This window comes from Tamandua tetradactyla, chromosome 3, assembly GCF_023851605.1.
Source record: "Tamandua tetradactyla isolate mTamTet1 chromosome 3, mTamTet1.pri, whole genome shotgun sequence".
Lineage (NCBI taxonomy): Eukaryota > Metazoa > Chordata > Mammalia > Pilosa > Myrmecophagidae > Tamandua > Tamandua tetradactyla.
The window spans coordinates 214,546,419-214,568,341 of NC_135329.1; the positions used below are offsets into that span (position 1 = coordinate 214,546,419).

The window sequence follows — 21,923 nt, forward strand, 5'->3', positions numbered from 1 at the left end:
CTCTGTAAGCCTGTCATTGTTTCAGCAATGAAACAATGTTAAAATGTTTTTTTAGTTTCAAACTTTTCTTTGAACAAGTGCATGCCTTGTTGCTTTGACTCAGCAATTCCAATGCCAGGATTTTATTCTGCAGACGTACTGGCATACAATGTTTATGGCAGAGCGATTTGAAAGAGCAAAATACTGACCACCATTCACTGTCTGGTGGTTTGGAGCTGTCCATCCTCCACCTCAACCTGCCTTCACCTGACTCCATCCCTGTGGGTGGACCTTTCGATGAGGTTATTTTAGTTAAGATGTGACCCACCTCAGTCAGGAGGGGTCTTAACCCTATTATTAGAACCCTTCATAAGTTCAGTGAAATTCAGACATGAGAGAAAGCCAAGGGAGAAGTCAGAAGCCGAATATCAGTGGAACCTGAAAGAGGAGGCGAGGCTAGGAGAGGCCACCACGTGCACAGCCGTGTGACGGGGGAGCCAGGACCGGGCACCCCGGCAGCCAGCCCAGAATGCCACCTTGGGGAGGAAAGCAATGCTGTGATGCTGCCTTGATTTGGACTTTCTTTTTATCCTCAAAACCATGGCCTAATAAATCCCCATTGTTAAAGTCAACCCATTGCATGCTATTTGCTTGAGCAGCCAAGGAAATTAAAACCATGTCGGTCCATGAAAGAATGGTCAAATAAATACAATGAACTCATGCAATGGATAATCCACAACCCTCAAAAAGAATGAAGTGGATATACATACAAATAAACAGCCAATATATACTGAGTATTTAGCACATGGCAGTCCTATTCAAGTTCTTTCTGTATATTTCAGCTACTCTTACTCTCCCCGTCACACAGAAGAGAGAAGGGGTGGGTAAGTTGAGTCACATGCCGGAGATAACAGTTAGTGGATCCCTCAGCCAGGTGGGAGTCCAGTTCTTGCAAGTGGGTTCCAGAGTCCACAAGCTTAACCACATACAGACCTCCATACATTAAATAATTCAGACAGAACCCATGAAACACCATCAACAATGCCTGCTGTGGGGGAGAGAGGCTGGGGGAGCAATAAAGGAGAATTTGACTTTTTATGCTCCTCACTTCTTTACCCTGTGTCTTTATGACATATCACCATGTAGCCGTTTCTTACCATTAAAAACAAACAAAAACTCTTTTGAATAACCACTTAAATTCCAGCATAAAGAACTTCAAAAAATTCCACCTCAAGGAATTTCAGTCTCAAGATCAACTTGTAAGAGAAGTATTCATTTTATAAACAGTAAGGCATTGTGGTGAGGAAGCGGAAAGCATCAGAGCGGGCCGTGGGCTGTGGGGACCGGTCTTCGTGCTTCGGTCACTCCCCGTGCTCGGAGATCCAGATGCGCAGCGGCTCTAGCGGCATTTTGCTGACATGGAAACTGAGTTTCAAAAGTAGTTCAGAGGAGGGGGTCATTTTCGTTTGGTCACTTTTCAGGGATGCAGAGAGGGAGGGTGCTGGGCCAGCGCAGGCCAGAGGAGCCAGGAAAAGGTGATCCCCTTTCTGACCCTGACGCGTTGGGGGTTCGGGGGTGGGGGCGGGCGCGGTGACCTGGAGACGGTGGCTCAGGGACCGGCGGGCCTGAGTCGCCCCGGGGCGCGGTGGCGGGGAGGGCGCAAAGGGGCGCGGGGTTGGGCTCTGCGGACAGCGGCGCGGCGGGAGCTGGGGCTTCTCGTCCCGGATCGCCTCGGATCAAGGTCCCACATTAGCCGTGGCTTTGGGCCGGTCCCTTTCCTGAGCCTCCGCGGAGGCCCCTGAGAAGCAGGGAAACAGCGTCTCCCCGCCCGGCTGGGAGGCGGATAACACCAGGGACCCCGCACCCCGAGGACGGCGCAGGGAAGCCGCGACCCTCGCTCCCCACCGACCCGCGTCGCCAGGGGCTCCCCGGCACCCGCGCCCAGCGCGCCAATGCCCCGGGTGTCCGCTCCGCCCTCGGTGCCGGACTCGTCCCCCGGAGGTGCCCGGCGAGTTGGGCGGGGACAGGCGCGGCCCACGTGACCCAGCGGGCAGCCCCGGGACCTCGTCCGCCGCCGCAGGTCCGAGCGCCCCGCGCCCCGCCGCGAAGCCGTCCTTTGCCTCGCAGGACCCTAGAGAGCAGCCCCAGGACCCGGCCCCGCCGGTGCGTCCCGCGGAAAGGGCAGGTGAGTGCAAGGAACTGGAACAGCCGCGCCCAGGCCGCGTCACCCGGGCGCAGGGAGCGGCCACGGGTCTGAAGCACCCCCAGAGGCCCCAGACCTGGGTCCAGGCTGGTGAAGAGGGTGCAGCCAGCACCCCCTGTCCCGACCTCCAGGCCTACCCTGGACACCTCGATCGTGCTGGGGTCAAGGCCGTGTGGGGAGTGCCTCCTCCCAGGCTGGCCTGGCCTCCTAGGGCAGAGAGGCTCAAGCATAGCTTCTACATGGAGGGAGGGGATCTCTGCCTGGCCTTCCTTCTGAACCCTAAAAGCCCCAGCGCTCTTGGCTTCATCTTCTATTTGAGGACCAGCGCCCTGATCCTGGCCCTCGGGCCTGGCCAGGGAGAAGGGGGAGGGCTCTGTAGGTGCAGGGCAGGACCCCCTCACAAACCCCCAGAGACGCCACAAACTCGGATTCCTGGTTCCTCTCGGTGGTATCTAAATACTGAGAGCCCTGCTTCATTTCCCCAGAAAGCCGAGGTTGGAGCTTTCACATTTTCCTTTTCTTACCCAGCATGTGTGCCCGTCTGGTTGGCATAGCTCTTTCTGAGGGCTAGAAGCGGGGTGGGGAGGCCAGTTCCCCACTGGCCCGAGACAAGCACAAACGGCACCCACAGGTGTGCGTCCAGGAAAGGGCTGAGCTGGCCCAGTCCACCGACACCCACCACCTGCCCGATGCCCTCCCCTCCTGCTCACTGTCGGTCCAACTCCACCGACCTCAGCAAAGCCAGAGCTTTCCTGGGCATGGGCCCTCCCTGCCCGCATCTCCGGGCCCTTGCTCCTTAGACCCTACGGTCCCACCCCCACCTCGCTTAGCCTTGGCGTCTCCCCCTGAGATAGGGCAGCAGGGGGTGGCTCACGGGATTAGTGGAGGACAGGTGTAAAGGACTGGGGCAGGGCTGGGCACAGATGAGGAGTGGTTTTAGGGAAACCAGCCGAGGGGGTGGGTCTGCAGTGAAGAGGCCCAGAGCCCAGCAGGCCAAGGGGGAAAAGTGACCTGCCTGCTGTCTACCTGCCCAGGCTCCCCCTACCTGCCCAAGGGCTCCTTTGGTGCCTGGCGGTGATGGCTGGCATTTGGCCCTGACCTGGGTGGGTGGGTGGGCCTTCCAAGGCTGCCTGCCACATTCTTTTCAGAAGCAGCCCCCAGACGAAAGGCCCATTGCCCCCTCCCCACCACCCCCTCCCCGTAAAGTCCCCACTTAATTCTAACACCCCAGCACCATGCAGAGCTTCAGAGGGCCAGAGAGGCCATCTAGCCCGACCATTGGCCATGGCACAGGTGGGGAAACTGAGACCCTGAGAGGAGGCCTACGGCCCCCAGGCACAGGGCACAGGGCTGGCTGGCGCCTCATTTGGGGTGGAGCCCAGGTGCTGATTTCAACCCGTCCTCACCCTGGAGACCTGGCCTGGGTGTCGGGGCTAGAAATAAGACCATAAATGCATGCAGAGTCCAAGCCGCATGAAAATGAGGTTTACCAGCAACTTCCTCAAGGGCTGGGAAAGTGAAGCTTGGGCAGATGGAGGAGCTTGGGCAGGTAGGGAGACCTGGGCAGGTAGGGGGAGCTTGGGCAGGTAGGGAGCAGGCAGAGAGCTGCAGGACACCTGCCCAGGCCTCTTCCTTGGCCTCTGGAGCCGTTTCACAGCTTGTGGGGGTTGGAAGCACCTGTCTGCAGCACCTGTAGGAAGGGAAACAGCCCTTCCAGGTGGAAATCTGCTCCTTTTGCAGCTGAGGAGGGCTGGGGATAGTTTCCATCAGTGGGCAGCAGGCCCAGCCCACAGAAATCAACACAGGCCGGCTCAGGGCGGCCTCTGGGGAAGACCACAGAGGGTTAATGCCAGGGTGCAGCACCTGGCACCTCCACCTTCCCTCCCTCCTGCAGGAATGTGCCCACATCCGTGTCGGCCCAAACACCTGGCCCAGGCTAGAGTCCAGCTGCCTCAGCCATGGTTAGCTGGGAGGGCCTCTGACTGGGCTTCCCAGTCCCTGTTTGCTCAGCAGGAGACACCTCACGTCACCACTGCCCCAGTGTTGCTGGCCCAGGAGATGGTAAAGCTGTGTCGTCCCCTAGGAGGGCCCCCCTCCTTCTAGATGTCTTTTCGATTGGCCAAAATATGAAGTAACACCTTTAATGGCTCAAGATGACACACCATTGGAATTTAGTGGATTAGGTCCTGGTCATTTTCTAAGCCAGTTCCACTATCTCCTTCCTGTTTCTGAATCACCCTTTCTCCATTAGAACCAGTACACGGTCAGGGAAGGCTGCTGGTCGCAGAAACGAAGCTGTGATAAAATCTGAGCAGTGGAAGAGGCCCAGACCCAGGGTGTTAGCCCAGGAACCACATGACCAGGAGCTGTCTACACAGAAATTCAGTGTAGACAGATGGTGCCTTCTCTAGCCTCCTGCCCCCCTCCCCCCGCCCTGCCAGCCAGGGCAGGGCATCCTCCCCCTGGTTGTTCTGTTAGGGGGAGGGGGGCGCGTGGAGATGGGGTCTGGGGAGCAAAGCAGGAAGTGATGGAGAAGATGAAGCAGCTGAAAGACTGTTCCTTCCGCGAGCCCACGTGTGCCCGTGCTCTGGCCGTGCCTGGAAGAGGGACTGCCCCTTCCACACGCCAACAGACGCCCTGGACCCCCCACCCTTCAGTGTATGTGCCTGAGGCGAGCCACGGGGGTGCTAGCAACAGGGCCCCAAAATACCAGTGCCTTGCATTTCTGCATTTTCATGCTGAAGTCAAATACATTCCCGGTGTTATCTAAGATTAGATTCTAGAAATTGTTTTCAAAAGCTCCAAACCTCAGCATTCAGTGAATCCGCTGCACGGGAACAGCTGGACAGAGCAGTAAAGACCGAGGCCGTGGCCTTGAACCCATTAGCTCTGGGCCCCTGGCAGCCCGGGAGGCAGGCCCCTGGGAGGCCACACCCCTTGCAAAGGGGTGTTTGAAACCTGGACTGGTGCTGCTCCCCAACTCCCCCCGGGCCTCCCTCGGTTAAGGAAAATGGGGCGGGAGCTAAACGCAAACCATGGTCAAGATCTGTCAGGTGACTTCTAACATGGGACCCCCCCCTCAGTCTTTTCTCAGCTCTACTGGATATGTGTGTTTCAAAACCTCCAAAACACAGTTTCCAGCTTGCTTGAGCAGAGTGCAGTGAATAGGTTGTTTGTCACCTGCTGCGTTATCTACGGTATTGCCACCTCCAGGGTTGGGCCAGTCACGCTGCCCAGCTTCCCGCCCAGGGGCTGGGTGTTCTCTCTGGAGAGGCCAGGCCCCTGGTCATTTCCCATCCCGTTTCCCCTGCCATTGTCCCCAACTGCCCTCTCTGGGGGTCTCCAGACCCTCTGCACCCTCCCCTCGGTTTCCCTGGCCTCAGTGGCCTTTGCTTGTTGAGCTGGGAAGTTCAGTAGATCTCCTAACCAGAAACAAGCATTAAAGGCGTGAGGGGGAGGGGGGAGGGACTGGGGGAGGGGGGAGGAAAGATGGAGGCTCCCCTGGGGATGAAGCTGCGTGGCTCTGGGCAGGGGCCCTGACCCCTGGGGACTTTTTTGGCCATCGGCTTCCTTGTCACTGCCAGGTGCCCGGAGAGAGCCCAGCTCCCAGGCTGTGAACAGGCCACTCTGTTCCTTTTCTTTTGCTTTTCTCCCTCACACTTCTTAAATCAAGTCTGGAAACTTCTCCCGTAGGAGAAGGAGGGACCATGGCACGTCAGCTGGCTGTCACGGTTACTTTGTTCCTTCTGAAAACAGAATTTCAGTGGAGGCTCTTCTTTGGATGCAATTTTTTTCCAAGACATGGTAATTAATAAAAATGAATAGACCTCAGTCATCTATCAGAAAAGAACTTTTTGAACTTCTGTAATTAAAAAAAAATTATATATATATATATAACAATATTAAAAAGAAAGAGCTTTTTGTTCCCAATTTTAAAAACCAGAAAGCTGTGTGCTCTGAGGGAGCCTGGAGAGTTATTTTTGTTTTTAATGTTTTCTTGCCCAAAATATATATTGAGTTTTCCATGACAAGAGTTTGAATGGTTCCGGCACTTCAGAGAAGCCTCTTGCTGCTGTCCGCAGTAACAGTGAGGACGTGGAACAATTTCAAAAAATTGTTTTGCACTTACTAGAGGGCATAAGCCAGGGAACCGTTCAGTTTGGCCGATAGCTGTGGCACTCAGGAACCTCGTGGAAATGTTCACTTAAAATATAATTGGGGTGGTGCACAGAAAATGTCATGTTTCATAGTTACCCTGTTGTGCAACCAAATTGAAGCCTATTCGTAGCCCAGGGTAAGTTCTTCGAACATTTTCATGATCAGCGCTTTCTGTGTGCACACAGCCGGAGAGAGGGGCACCCCAGGGTGGGTTTTCAGGCTCCTCAGCTGGCAGTGGGCAGGATGGAGCCCTGTCTCGTGGTCCTGAGAAAGTGGATTTAGTCCTGGAGGCAAACGTGCTGAGGCCACACAGCGGTTTTCCAAGTTTCAGTTCCCCATGGCTGAGCCCATCACCCCAGCGCCTCAGCGCCCCGGCGTGTGACAGCAGGGCCCGCGCAGGCTCTACCACCACCCCGGGGGCCGGGAGTGGACAGCGCCGCTGCTCCTGCCGCGACAGTCACTGTCCCCTGGAGCTCGGATGGACAGTGCCTGGCGTGGCCTCACCCTCTGTCAGGAGCTGTGGAGAAGTGTTAAAAGGCTACCAGTCATGGGGACAGGGAATGCAGGGGTGGGGGGTAGCCAGGGGCGGCGCCCCTAGGGGGGAAGGGAGCTTTGCAGTTTTGCCCCCGCGTGCACGCACTCGGGGTGACGTCCTCCCCGGGACGGCGGTCACTGTAACTTGAGCATCCGTCAGTGTGCAGTGCCAGGTTTCGTTGTTTCTGATAAACCCTCCAGAGGAGGTCCTGCCTGGACTCTTTGCTCAGCCTCCTCTCTGGCCCTCGGGTCCTGCTCCCGCCCACCTGAGACATCCCCCAGCCACCCCATGGGCCCAGAGCTCTCTGCTACTTGCCCTCCCCCAAGTGAGAGTCTCCTCTTGAGCCTTGTGACTCACTGGGGTTTGAGGACCAGCAGTCACGTGAAGCTCCGTGCATGAGCTGCCCAGGGAGCTTGCTAAAATGCAGGCTCTGAATGCCTAGCCCTGGCAGTGCCTGAGAACCTGCATTTCTAACAAGCTCCCAGGTGCTGCTGCTGCTGGCTCATGGACCGCACTCCCGGCTGCAGGACTCCAAGTTTCTGCCTCTCTTGGTCGTGGAGCTTTGGATTTCTCTCCCTCTGCTCTTCTGACTCTGATTGGGATCAGCTCTGGGGCACTGCACTAAAGGGCAGTGAGGTCCTCTGACGCCTGAGTTCCTGACCAGCGGATTATCTAGAAGCACAGTGGAGTCCTGGCGGGTGGGGCCTCGCGGGGCGGGCTGGCCCTTTCTAACGCCCCCTGGCGTGCCCGTGTCCGGCCTCGGGTGGGCAGGGCCGCGCGCTGGGCGCTCTACCCGGCTGACTCCCCTCGTGTCAATAGGGCTCGCCTGCTGATTGTCGCCTGCCCCCACCCTGCCCCCACCTTTGGTTCTCCCCTCGTCTCCCGTCTCTTTTGCCTGTCCGTGGAGAGTGTGCAAATGTTCCCACCACACACGCGTTCTGTTTGTGGGAACCACGCTGCCGAGACTTCTCAGGGACCCTGGAGCCCTGACCCGCCCCACCCCAAGCCCGGAGCCCAGAAGTAAGGCAGGAGAACCTTCCTCACGCGGCACCTCCCCCGCCTCCTGCCCAGTGAGTCAGGCTCCAGGCGCCCGGCCCCGGGACCTGCCCGGTCTCTGAAACGCTGCTCGAGCGGGCAGGGGCACACCAACGCAGCCGTGCCCTTGGCACGTGGCGGGAGTGGACCTCTGCTCTGCTCCGTCCCCTCCCCACGATACTGCAGGGTGAGAAGCCTGAGGGATGGAGCATTTCTCCCCCGGCACTGAAGCCATGGGGACTTGTCATGCAGTGCAGAGAGAATGGGGCCCCAGGGATGTGCCATCATGGCACGTGGCCCTGCTCCAGAGTCAGCGTCTTTCAGAATTTTGGCATGAGGATTTTTTACACAGAGATTCACGTCTTTAAATTATGCAGTATCCAGACAAGCACTTGCTATCCCAGACAGTCATCTAGCTCAGGGACAGACCCCTCTGGGGAGGCGGGTGGCCTCCCCCTGTGCCATGCTCCAAGTTGGTTGGCATCCAGGTTCAGCTGTGTGACCTTGTGACATTCCAGGTGCGACCCTGACAGGAGGCAGAGATGGGGAAAAAGCTGGATCTATCCAAGCTAACCGATGAAGAAGCCAAACATGTCTGGGAAGTTGTTCAGCGAGATTTCGATCTTAGAAGAAAAGAAGAAGAACGACTCAAGTAAGTGTGTCCTGGCTGAGCCCACGAGGCCCCAGCATCCTCTGACCTAAGGGGGCCAGCACCTATGGGTGCTCTCCCGGTGGGCCACGGGCCAGGGGCGGGGACAAGGGCAGAGGCGGGAGCCAGGCCCTGGGAAAACTTTCTGCTTTCTGGGCTCGGTCTCCTCCTGACTAAAACGAGGGGCTCTGAATTTGTTCCCGGAAGTGTTTTCTTCCGCGGGGCCCAGCTTCCAGGGTGACAGCATCTCCTAAGCCGGGGGATCCTCAGGCCACATCGTTTCAGGCATAAGAGAGACGAATGGGGAAAGTCTGAGACCCAGAACGTGGGAATGAAAGGATTTTAGGGTGCACTGGCCTTTCGCTTCCCTCTCAAGGATGCGGTGTCCCCTTCCCGGGCCGGCCCCACTCCGTCTTGCCTCGGTGTTCTGCGGCCCAGCCTTGCCCACCGCCATCTCCCCCTCCTGCACCTCACGAGCCCGCGCCCCAGCCCCTAGCCTTTATGTATCCGCCAACTCCCTGACCTTCTTTCTTGGGGTCTTTTGTGGGTCGGGCAGGCCATGTAGAGAGGGAGCAATTTGAGCAAAGACTTGAAGTGGGCAAGGGAAGCAGCCAAGCTGGAGGGGGGTGGGGGCTGGGGGGTGGCAGGGGCGGCGAGCCAGGTGGAGGGGCCCAGTGTGAATGGACACCAGAGAGGTCGCGGGGTGAGGGGTCACGCGGGGGCTCAGGCCTCTTCTCTGGGCGGAAGGCGGCACAGGTGGCAGCGGCCGGGCGGGAAGGTACGGGTGGGTCTGGCAGGGAACCAGGAATCGGATTCCGGCTTCCAGAGGCTTCCTGCCTTCCTTGGCTCTTGGCTCTCTCCTCCGTCTTCAAGGCCAGCAGCCTTCAACGTCTGACCTCTGTGTCCTTCGTCATCTCTGCCCCTCCGACCCTCCCCTGACGTCCTCACTCCGTAAGTGTAGGGATCCTTGCTACCTCGGACCCCTCAAATAAATCCTCTACTCAAGAGTCTTAAGTTAATCACATGTGAAAGTCCCTTTTGCCCTGGAGGGGAGGTATGCTCAGATTTGGGGGGGTAGGGCCTGGACATCTTGGGGGGCCGTTACCCAGCCCCCGAGACCGTGACTGGACGGAAGCACCACCTCAAGAATGAGGGTGGAGAAAGACCGAGTCCCAGGGGCTCGGCGCCAGCCTGGCAGAAAAATGGAAAGCTATCCAAGGAGATAGAGCGGGAGTGCTAGCAAAGTGGGGTGCCCAGGGCCCCCCGCAGAACTGTGCCTGTGTTAAGGGATCAGGTGAACTCAGCCCAGAGCTTCCCCCTGTGAACTCTGACGTCCAGGCTTAGTGGGGAGGGGCCCAGGCCAGTGGGAACCCCCCACGCTGGGTTCTGTGTTGGGCTGCAGGTCACCCCAGGATTTTTGTCATGCAGCCCAGTTCACCTGCTGGCCTCTGGGGAGGCGCTGGGCTGCCCCAAGCCTCACACCCCTGCCCGCAAACCCACTCGGGGCCCCTCCCGGCCTGGCCTATCTTACCTAGGCAACAAGTAGGGGTCCTGCCCAGAAAGCAGCAGCAGCCAGATGTGCCCGCCCGGCCCCCTCCCCAGGAACCCTGTCTCCAGAGCCCACCCTTCACCCCTCTTGCTCTACCCTCGACCCCCTCATCACCCCACGTTTCTGAAGCCCCTCCTCTCCTTTCCCGTTCTGTCCGTGAAAACTCAAATGTTGTCCCACGTTTTCAGCCAGAGCAGCTCAGGCTCAGCCTCAGCCTCAGCTTCCAGGCCCCACCAAGGCCCCCAGCGCACCTGGCCAAAAGAGCCGGCCCTGGCTGCTCTCGTCAGTAGCTCTTCCCAGGGGACAGGTTGTGCCCTGTCTTAAGGGCTGCTGCAGCTGCTGCCAGCTCTTTATTTACAGTGGCAACTCGCAGCTTTCCATTTTGCATGTATCTGGAGATGCAGATACATTGCAAGAAGAGGGGAGAACCTCACTGTCTGGGAAGCAGAGAGCTGGAGCCAGCGGGAGCCAGGCAGGTGCTCCCCTGCAGGCAGGTGCTCTCTCTCAGGCTGATGCTCCCCCAGGCAGGTACTCCACCTAGGTAGGTGCTCCCCCCAGGTAGATGCTCCCCTGCAGGCTGATGCTCCCCCAGGCAGGTACTCTGCCTAGGTAGGTGCTCTGCCCAGGTAGATGCTCCCCTGCAGGCAGGTGCTCCCTCTCAGGCAGATGCTTCCCCAGGCAGATGCTCCTTTGTAAGCAGGTGCTCCCTCCCAGGCAGGCAGTTTCCCCCAGGGACTCTTGGGGTGGCCACCTCCTCCTACCCAGCACTTATCTGAAGTGGATCTAGCAGAAATCCCCATCTATGCCTCTTCTGACATTGGCCCTTTCTAATGTTCATATTTGACCATTTCATGGTGCAAGGAAGCAACAAGACCAGGTAACGTCTAAGTGCTTTAGGAAAGGAAATCCCTAGTGAGGTTATGGTTTCTGATGCCCCTCCCTGGGGGTCAGTCCCCTCCCGTGGCAGACACTTACATCAGAGGCTGTAGGCTCGGGTGGGACCAGCAGAGGACGGTGAAATGGGCCTAGCCTGCTGTGTCATCTTCACCTGCCATGTGGTTGGGGTGGGGGTGGGGGGGCGTTTAACACCCCGAGTGCCTATCGGACTGGAAGAGGTTGTGCAGGGTGTGTTGATAAGAGAGAGTATTCTGTTATCATGGGAGAGGAGGAGGCCCCAGGGCAGAACCACGGAGAGGCTACGTCATGGTTATGTTCAAACTGTATTAGTTTGTTTAAAGCTGCGAGAATGCAGTACACCAGAAGTGGAATGGCTTTAAAAAGGGGATTTATTAAGTTGCAAGTTTACAGTTCTAAAGCAGTGAAAATGTCCACACTAAGGCATCCAGGGAAAGACACCTTGACTCAAGAAAGCCTGGTGGGTCCAGAACCCCCATGGCTGGTAGATTCTGGGGTCTTTGTTTTCTACTTTCGAACAGCTTCCCCAGGGGCATTTTCAATCTGCACATCCAAACATCTGGGTCTCCTGTCAGCTCTGAGCTTTCTCCAAAATGTTTCCCTTTTGAAGGACTCCAGCAAATGAATCAAGGCCCAGCTTGAATGGGCAGAGTCACGTGTCCCTCTAAGTAAAAGGCCACCCCCACAACTGGGAACGTCACATCTCCATGGAAACAGATCCAATCAAAGTTTCCCACCCTAAAAGATGGGCCTGCCCCCATAAGATTGGATCATGAGTAACATGTGGCTTTTCCGGGGTGCACAATAGTTTCAACCCGGCACAACCACTGAGGCCCAAATAGCATTAGGGGGGCTGCTTCACACGATGCAAATGCAGCTCTAGCTGGTGATGCGTTTGGGAAGTAGAGAGGGGAAGCTCAGAGAAGGCTTCTCATTTCTTGTTGTGTTGATGTTTTTGTCCCTTGTTCACTGTCCTCTGGGTTAAATGCACTACAAATGACACAGCTGCGCCCACCTGTGAGAGGCCTTTCCCTCGTGACCCTTGGGGAGGAGTGCCCAGGGCCAGGGTGTGAGCTCACCAGGCTGTTTGGAGCCCCGAGGTCGGAAGGTGCAGGTTCGAGTTCTGCTGGGACCGGGCACTGTTGAGACCCGGAAAGGGCACAGCGGAAGCAAGAGTAGAATGCAGCCGCTTCAGAGTCTTGACGCCAAAATTGGTTCTGCAGAGTTGGTTGGCTAAAATCTCAGAAGCCCATTGTGAAATGGAAGCTAACTTTTAAAATAAGCCATCTCCCTTTTCCCAAGCTTGTATCACTGTTGGTCTGCACTTGAACCGATTTCAACACAAGCAGTTGACCACTCCTTGCCACCGCAGTGGCCAGCTCTCTGAGCTTCTCCTTGGCTGCTCAGCGTCCTCATTTTGTGTCCAGTTTCTTGTTCTTTCACCTGTGACTCCACGGTAGCCTGCATGGAGAGGCTGACCCTCACACCGCCGCAGAGTGGATGGCATTCATGAGCGCAGCAGCTCGGGAATTGGTCAGATGTGTTTTTAAAATATTGGACATACTCCAAAATGAATGCCAAGCAGATGGCCCAGCTCAAAGGAACTACCGAGGCTGTCCATAGGACACATTTCCTGGAGAAAAAAAGTTGTGAAACGGAAGAACAAACATGTCCACTTACGTGGAAAGGTTTTTATTACCCTGAACGCAGTCAGGTAAATGGGCGTGGGCTCCAAGCCAAGTCACGAGAAGCACCTGTGCCAACGGATCAATGCGCTAAACAGCCAACTCACCCAATAGATGGATTCGAAAACAATTAAACGACAACAACAAAAAAGAGTTTCTTTTAATATTTACCAAGTTAGCAGAAACGTGTGTTGGATGGATGGCCGTGCAGTGTTTCTCTCCAAGTACAAGCATCAGTCGGGTTAAAGGATGCCAGGCAGAGGCGGGCAGAGGCACCCACCTGTGCCCACACCTGTGCCCAGGCGATGAGAGGTGCACCTTTGATTTTCCATCTGTGAAACCACTGGCCAGCCAGCTGGTCCAGACCCAAACATTGCAAAGGAACTCGGGCCAAGTGGTTGTAAGGGCTGGGAACTAGTTTCACTAGTTCACTCACACCTGATGACCTGCCTAGTCCTTTTACCTGAGCCCTGCAGGCTCCAGGTGGCAGAGACAGGGTCCCCGTCCCATCTGCCTGTGGCTACGCTTCTGGCAGGGCATATGCCCAAAGGGATCAGCTCGTTCCTGATGGCGTGGCTTACTGCAACCTTGACAGGGGGGACGGAAAGGAATTTCTCCTGGGAGCCCTTGCTCCAGAGCAGCAGACCTGAGAGGGAACCCCGAGTGCTTTCTTTGCAGGCTTTTCCGGGCAGATTAAGGAGAAGGAATGAGGCATCTTGGCTTAGCTTTAGCTCCAGGCAGACAGAAACTCTCACTAAATTTGGCAGATGCGCTGGGGGCCTGGGGCTGGCATGTTTACTGTATTGAACAGAAAGTTATTTCTGGCTTTAGGGACAAGTACCACCCTCCAGAGAACCAAAAATTCAAAACTGTGCAGAATTATGGTGTTGATGATATTGGCAGCAGAAAGGCTGTTGTACGATGGGCTTGACTTAACACCCATTTCCTACTGCCACATTACTCTCGGGGTGCTGCAGTGGGCTGTGCTTGCAGTGCGTGAAGGGAGCCCGAGGGGCGAGGGGTTGAGGCCCCTGAGAGGTGGGGCCGGTTTCTGGTGCGAGAATCCGGCGCCCTGGAACCTGAATCGCTGCTCCCGAAGGTCACTGTCTGCCGTGTGCTCTTCAATCTCCTGCCCTGCTCCTCCCAGCTTCAGCTCTCGGGGGACCTCCAGCCAGTGTGGGTGCCAGGGGAGCAGGGGTGGGGCTTGTGCCTGACTCAGGGCAGACCTCGGACTCAGGCTCCTGGGCCAGGCTGAGGGTAGGGGTGGGGTCACCCCGCAGGAACTGGGGCGCCGGGGCCAAGGACGGAGGGACGTCCCCCTTTAGGAAGATGTCTTCGGGGAGTCGGGCTCAGCCCTGGGAAGGTGGACACTGTTGACACGGGGCAGCCACCGTCCTGGAGCATCTGAGAGGTCGCCTTCCCCTGTGGCCTCCACCGGGAACCTGGACCCTTTTCCTCCTGCTGCAGCAACTCGGTTGTCCTTCCCTCCACTGGTTCCCACTTGGTCTGTCAGTGTGGTCGGGTGCCACGTTAGAAAAAGAAAAACCAAAAAACAACCAGAAAGCCCTTTGGCCCTCACAGCCATCCCGCGGACGGCTGGCCCGCCGTTCTCCTTTCATCTGGGAGCAGTCCACACTCAAGGGCCCCCTTGCCCAAGTCCGCCACCTGCTCCACTGAAATTGCTCTAGTAGCAAACTCCTGGGGGCCACATCAGTAGCCCCTTCCCAGCTCTTGTTCTTCCTGATCTTTCCGCAGCACCAGAAGTGCCCTCCTCACCCACCGTCCTGTGTCCTTGGCATTCCGTATTCTACTCTCCTCTTTTGTACTTGGTGACTTTGAAAGCTCTTTTTCCTCAAAGGCCCAAAAAATATCCTTCTGCAGGAATGGGTCCAATGCTTTTGTAGACAAATCTCTGAAAATCTCAAAGAACAAAGCAGCCCATTGATATTTAAACTGCTGCACTCCAGAGAGAATGTTCACTAACCCTGACCCCCCACGCTGACAAAGATAACAAAACCAACGTGCCAGCACTGTCTGTTACAGAGGCCACTAGCCATGTGTGCCTCCCTAAATTTAAATTAGTTAAAATGAAATAAAATTAAAAATTCAATTCCACAGTTTCACTCGCCACATTTCATGTTTGTTGTGATCACAGATGTGGCTCATGGCTCTGTCGGATGGGGTGGAGAGCAAACATTTCCTTCATCTCCGAGTTGTTTCAGGCAGTGCTGAGCCCTTCTCCGGGCGAGGCACACGCCCGCTTGCGGGACGTCGCCCTTCCTGTCCTTTGTGGAGCCCTCCTTGACTGTTTCAGTAGTCAGCACTGGAGGGTGCAGGGCCTGGCCGCCCCTCTGCTCCCCTCTGTGCGCCCCTTCCCCGGGCTTCATGGTCTTCAGTGCCCTCCAGGCCAGCCCTGCCCAGGGGAGCTTTCCACAGCGCTGAGCGCACTCTGTGTCTGTGTTCTCCAGTGTGGCGGCCACTGGCTCCACGTGGCTGTTAGGTACCTGAAATGTGGCTGATGCAACCGAGGAACTGAACTGTTTATTTCATTGACTTTTAATTCATTTAAACTCAAGTAGTATCACTTGTGGCTAGCGACTATCATACTGAATAGCCCAGGTTTTTAGACAGTGCATCCCAAATTTCCACCTTCCACTCAGGTCTTTCCTCTGAACCTCCAACTCAGAGACCAACACCTGCCCGAGTCCCCTGCACCTGTAGCCCACACGCCCAAAACAGGGGTCTTTACTCCTCCTCTACCCCGTAACCCCTCCACCTCATGCAGGGCGAGACCCCAATCTCCTTCCCCTCACCCTTCTCCACCTCCCGCCTCACCCCCACTGCACCCCTCAGCAATGCCCATGGGCTCCACTGTCAGCATACACCCCACACCAGCCACTGCTCGGTGTCCACGACCAGCCCCCTCAGGCCACACCGCCTCGCTGCTCAGCCCCACAGCCGCCCACACTCCTTCCCCCTTCCACCCTTGCTGCCCCACGCCCCAGGAATCAACTTGAAAATTTCCAGATCAGGCCATCCACGCCTCTGCTCCAAACCTAGATAGCTTCCCCTCGTGTTTACGATGAAATTCACACCCCACCAGGACCCACGAACCTCACCCCCAGCCACCACTTTAGCCTCGTCTCAGGCCACTCTACCCTGTTCCCCCTGCTCCCCAACTCCTTCCAGCGCCGTGGCCTTCTGGCCATTTCCCTAACACCCAGCCTCCTCCCTCCACCCAGCCTAGGGCCTTGCCTGCAGCCCCCCTTTAACTCTCTCCTTCCTGTTACTGGTCTCTTCAAATGTCACCTCCTCAGGGAAGCTTCCCATGATTACCTTTTCTAAAATAGCTACCTCCCCTTTCAGCACTCCACTCTGCCTAGCCTGCTTTCTCTTTCTCCATAGGCCTTAGTGCTTTTCTGATGTGGGATTCATCATTTCCTCATCCTTGTCCAGAATCTGTCCCCCCTCTGGTATAGAAGCCCCACAGGGGCTCATTTTTCTTCACTGCTGCGTTGCCAGCACAGAAAGTCTCTCAGCTCCATGATGCATCCGTGAGAACCACCTGGGGTTTTGTCCTCAGACAGCCCCGGGATGTGGCTGCTCCTGTGACCCCCATTCGCAGGTGAGGAGGTGAAGGCTGAGGCCCTGGCTGGGACAGACGGACAACCACTAAATGCTGGCAGCCACAATATCTGGGCTGTGTAGTGTTTTGTGTAATCACTCCTCTCTCTCCCTGCTAAGTACTCCAAACTGGTTTGCGTTACTTGGGCATTAAGCAGACTTGAGGTCCACAAAGGGTGATCGCATGCTGCAATTGCATAGCTGTTACATGAATGCAGATGGCACTGCCCTGGAGGGACTCCCGGTTCGGTCCTGGCTCTTGAACTCCCTGCTTTTCTGGAATGTCCCAGGGACCCTGAGCTCACCCCACATCCTGGATCCAATGCCTCTGCTTTCTGCACACAAAAGAAATGAGCATTAGCTTGAACATGCTCAACTTTGGACCCTTAGCTTATTTGTATGTTGCCTTCTAGAGCATTTATGTAAAGTCTTTTTTGCAGCTGAGTGCTGAGTTCACTGAGCCGGCCCCCCTCCGTGGTGGTTCTGGTGTAAATTGTGGGTACTCCCGAAGCCCAGGGACAATGGTGCAATGGCCTGTCGCCCACCGTGAGTGAGCCACGTCCACAGGTCAGGCTGCAGCTTCCTTCAATAGAGCACCCTGTCTCAAAAGCTCCGCCCCCAAGGCAAATATTAGCCCTGCTCACCTTCCCCAGAGAAGCACACAGGTGCTGTTGTGAGTTTGTTGTCTCTGCAAACAGACCCGACATTCCTGAGATAATCCGGGGAAGGCCTTACCCACCACAGATCAATCAGGAAAGGAGCTGGAAGCCGCCCTTCGCTGGGCCACTTGCTCACAGACAGGGGACCCCGGGGCCAGCAAACAGGGGCTGAAATACGAACATGGACTCTGGCCTAATGACCAGCTTTCCCAGTGGCCTGAGCAGGCCTCACGGCGTCCCCACACCACCACCTACCTACCTCCCCATCATGGTTTATGTCGCAGCATCTAGCCACTCCCTCCAAGACCTCAAGGGATCTCCGCCGGTTTCTATTTCCCTTTTCGCAATTCTGATAGTTCTCCATGAGGTCAGGAACTTTAGGGCCACCGACATCATTCCGCATTCTGCATCATGCTGATCCCTGTCAGCAATTTTTTCTTGTATTTCAAATTTCCTAAAATTTGCAAAGTCTCTCTACTCATCAAGCAGCAATGTCCCCTCGCCCCCTCCCACAGCCCCTGGGAACGCTAATCTATTTTCTGTCTCCATGAATTTGCCTCGTCTAGGTATTTCCTATTCAGGGAATCGTAAGGTATTTGGCCCCTTGTGTCTGGCTTACTTCACTGAGAATGATGTTTTCAGGATTCATCCATGTGGTTGCGTATCTCTGAGCGTCCTTCCTTTTTACGGATGACTGATAACCCTCAGCATGGGTGGAGCACAGTGTGTCACCCCTTCACCTGTGGATGGACACTTGGCCTGTTTGCCCCTTTGGGCTGTTGTGAATCGTGCTGCTGAGAACACCGGCGCACAAGTATCTATTTGAGTCCTCAATCTCTGTGTCTCTGCGTGTTTACCTGAGCATGGCATGGCCAGTTCGTTTGGTAATTCTATGTTTAACTTTCAAAGGAACCCCCAAACCGTGTCCCACCATGGCTACACCATTTTACCTCCCCACCGACGCGTGTCAGCAATTATTTTTGAATTATGTCGAGGTTGGGTACCATACTCTTAAAACTTTTGCCTGTTGGTCCCATGACTCACCGGTTCTTTTATTCTGCTGCACCTCCTTCTTAGGCTCACGTCAGTGTCCCTTCAGGCAGCGGTCTCCTCCAGCACGGCATGGAGGGTGGGCTTTATATTTGAGAATCTTGTCTTTTCTCCTTGGCTGGGAATAAACTCTCAACTCACATGCTGAGGGCCTGTGGACCCACCCTAAGGAGATCTTACCCTTACCCCCAGAACCCGTGGGCCTGGGATGGAAAGATTGTCTTGGGCCGTCTGGCCGCTGGCCTCAGTGTCCACACGAGGGCCCTTGATGTGGACGGAGGATTGAGGTGGGGAGCTGAGCGTGGGGGGGCTCGTGGGAGGGTCTCTGTGGGGGGGCTCGTGGGGGGGCTCGTGGGAGGGTCTCTGTGGGGGGGGCTCGTGGGAGGGTCTCCGCGGGGGGGCTCGTGGGAGGGTCTCCGTGGGTGGGGCTCGTGGGAGGGTCTCCGTGGGGGGCTCGTGGGAGGGTCTCCGTGGGTGGGGCTCATGGGAGGGTCTCCGCGGGGGGGCTCGTGGGAGGGTCTCCGTGGGTGGGGCTCGTGGGAGGGTCTCCGCGGGGGGCTCGTGGGAAGGTCTCCGTGGGTGGGGCTCGTGGGAGGGTCTCTGCGGGGGGCTCGTGGGAGGGTCTCCGTGGGTGGGGCTCGTGGAAGGGTCTCCGCGGGGGGAGGCTCGTGGGAGGGTCTCCGCAGGGGGGCTCGTGGAAGGGTCTCCGTGGGGGGGCTCGTGGGAGGGTCTCCGCCCACCGTGGCTTTAAATACAGAAGAAGGGGCTGCAGGCCCTGACACGTGGCAGCCTCTAAAAACTGGAAAAGTCACGAAAATAGATTCTCCCCAGAACCTCCAGAAGCGATGCAGAGACCCCTGTGCACCTCCGGCCAGCGCTGTGGCAGGCGCACACCTGGGCAGCCACGCCTCGGCCCAGGGGCCTCTGCCCTGGCCCTGCGCCTCCACTTCCTGCCCCGCAGCCCGGAAGCTCGGCCGGCCAGGGTCTCGTCCACCCGAGGCGCTGTGGCCTGTGCGTGTGCCGGCGGGTTCGCTCTCACCCTGTCACCCGGCGGCCTGCCTGCCTGCGGCCCTTCCCATCGCAACATCCGGCTCCCTTTGTGTGGTTTCTGGTTGGGAGAGTTTGCACGTGTTCCCCAGGGTGACCGCTGCTTCTGTGTCCTCTACACCCACTCACTCCCAGCGGGCTGAGCCAGGGGACGCAGCTCTCCTCTTCCTCAGCTGGCCTTCCTCTGGAGCCCGCCCCTGAGGAGCAGGAAGGCTTACATTCGCCCCCTTGGCGTGTCCCAGACCCTGCCTGGAACCCTGGGCTCCGTCCCCTCTCTCAGGGTCTCTGCACTGCCTTGTGCCAGCGGCCTGGGGTGGGGGAGGGTACAGGCCCTCCTGAGGGTACAGGTCCTCCCAGGGCCCGAGGTAAAGGGGCCTCGAGTCCACTCGCCGTCCACTGAGCCAGGCATCGGGTCTGCTTTCAGGGCAGGGCCATTTGCTCGTGGGCAGCCGGCCTGCCCGGGCCTGGGGAAGCCAGCACCGCTTCTGACACCCACAGGCCCTCCCACTGCACAGAGTGGCGTCTTTGCACACAGCCCAGGCCTCCCAGGCCCTGCTGCCCCGGGCTGTCTCGCTGGGGCACAGTCTGGAAGTCGCAGGGTCTCCAGATCCCCACCACCCAGCACCCCCCAAGGGGTGAGGACCAGAGTGCTGGCCAGACTCTTCCCCCCCCAGCCTGCCGTGGCCCCGGTGGGTGCGCTCCCAGCCCTCTCCTCGGGACTGTCCCCCCCCCAGCCTGCCGTGGCCCCGGTGGGTGCGCTCCCAGCCCTCTCCTCGGGACTGTCCCCCCCAGCCTGCCGTGGCCTCGGTGGGTGCGCTCCCAGCCCTCTCCTCGGGACTGTCCCCCCCCAGCCTGCCGTGGCCCCGGTGGGTGCGCTCCCAGCCCTCTCCTCGGGAGTGTCCCCCCCCAGCCTGCCGTGGCCCCGGTGGGTGCGCTCCCAGCCCTCTCCTCGGGACTGTCCCCCCCCAGCCTGCCGTGGCCCCGGTGGGTGCGCTCCCAGCCCTCTCCTCGGGACTGTCCCCCCCCAGCCTGCCGTGGCCTCGGTGGGTGCGCTCCCAGCCCTCTCCTCGGGACTGTCCCCCCCCAGCCTGCAGCTGGGCCTGCAGCAGAGTGGCAGCCGGGTCCACGGTGCTTCCCCACCCCCACCCCCGTCCCAGCTCCCACGGCTGTCTTGCCCTGCGGCCGAAAGGGCACCTGGTGTCACCCTGCAAGACCCCAGAAGGGGGTCTCTACTCCCCTCCCTTCGTGTTCTCCAAGGATGAGGCGGGCGGAGGCTGCTGTCAGGACTCCAAAGCCGTGTAAAGCTCTTTCCCCCGAGCCCGGCTCACTCTCCAGCCACCCCGGCCCTTCGTGGCCCTGGGTCAGGAGATCCTCGCACCCCAGGTGGCCCTTGGCTTCCTGCCGGGGCTGGGGGCGGCATCCGAGGCTCTGCCTGGTGGAGGATGCGGGCTGCCCTCGCCAGAAAAGGGGCGCCCAGCGGGCGGGCGCGGGGCAGACAGGCCCTTTGTCCTGGCACCTGTGCCTGTCTCAACCGCAGTTAGGGGACAGTCCCCAGCTTCCTGCAACTGGTTGACCATTTTCTCTTGATTTCCGAAGTCTGACAAGAGTTTTATTTTTGTTTCTGTCTCCGTGGGTATTCTGGTGAAAAGTTTGGGAGGGAAATCAGTGAAATTTTGCCAAATGCCCCTTAAACCAGAGTCTCTTGGCACCTTTGGGAATTGCGTCATTGCTGTCTCCCTCTGTGCACTCTGGGGTGCCCCTGACATTCAAAACCACAGGTACAGGGTCCTCAAAAGACAAGGGCACCCCGCATCCATCTAACTGTTGTCAGAAAGAATGGACTAATTTTCTCCAATCTAGAACTAAAAATATTGCCTTTGGCAGACCTTCTCTGAAGTCCAGAACTAATGAATGTGTTCATTATCTGGGGGCGCATTTCACAGGTGGCTCACGTGGGCAGGTTGACCAGGAAGCTGTGTCACTGAACACCTGTTGGCTAAGGAAGGCTGTGGTTTTCCTGGGACCTCCGGGTGCCATAATTCCTTTTCTGGAAAGTGGCCAAGCCATCCCAGCTGGGCTCCCTTGGGTTAAACTTGGAGATTCGATTCCACTCCCACTCCCCTGCTGGAAGAGACCCGAAACTGTGTTCAGAAGAAATAAATGGTTTTGCCCTCAAACGGCAGGAGCCCCTGGGGGCTGGGAGGGGTGGGCAGTGACCTACTTGCCAGCCAGACACAAGGCTCCGTTGAGCTGCTCCGCTCACAACAGGATGCCCGCCCACCTCCACCTGCCTGCCCTCCTCCTGCAGGCGTGGCCCGGCGGATGCGCAGCGGCCCCACCCACTCGCTGTGGCGGGAGCCCGTCCTCTTCGGCCTCTGTGTCTTGCTCTCCTGCCCTGACCAGCCCTGAAGCCCCTGGACTTTCCTTCCTTTCCTCCCTAACCTGTGGTTAGACCATCCAACTGGCCACAGGTTGCGTCTGGGTCACCAGGCGGCTCACCTGGCTGCACCCCAGGACTCCACCTGTTCCCGGACCCACCTGGGCCTCCTGTTGGGCCCCAGCGCAGCTCCGGCCCCCAGGGGAGATGGGCCCTGGGCACTGGATGAGTCACCCCTCCCAGCGCAGCAGGACGCCTGAGCATCTGGGCCTTTGGGCTCCACACTCAGGCTCAGGGCTAGGGACGCACTCGGGGTTCACAGCTCCATCGAGAACCTTCCCATGATGTTTGGGGTCCGTGAGGCTGACTGGGCAGAGAGGGGGACCTCACCATCCTGTGGTTCTGAGCCTCTGAGTCTCGTGGCTCTTTGGCGATGAACAAAAGTCACGGACGTCCTG

The 21,923-nt window shown here is 57.7% G+C and overlaps 1 protein-coding gene across 1 annotated transcript in view; it reads left to right on the top strand.

Moving 5' to 3' along the window:
- The first annotated feature begins 2,065 nt into the window (after positions 1 to 2,065).
- Positions 2,066 to 21,923, top strand: part of MLPH (melanophilin) — a 50,539-nt gene continuing 30,681 nt past the window's right edge. The window contains exons 1-2 of the mRNA XM_077151806.1: positions 2,066 to 2,164; positions 8,429 to 8,562. Coding sequence (XP_077007921.1) covers positions 8,453 to 8,562 — 110 coding nt within the window. The 5' untranslated portion in view covers positions 2,066 to 2,164; positions 8,429 to 8,452. The remainder of the gene's footprint in view (positions 2,165 to 8,428; positions 8,563 to 21,923) is intronic.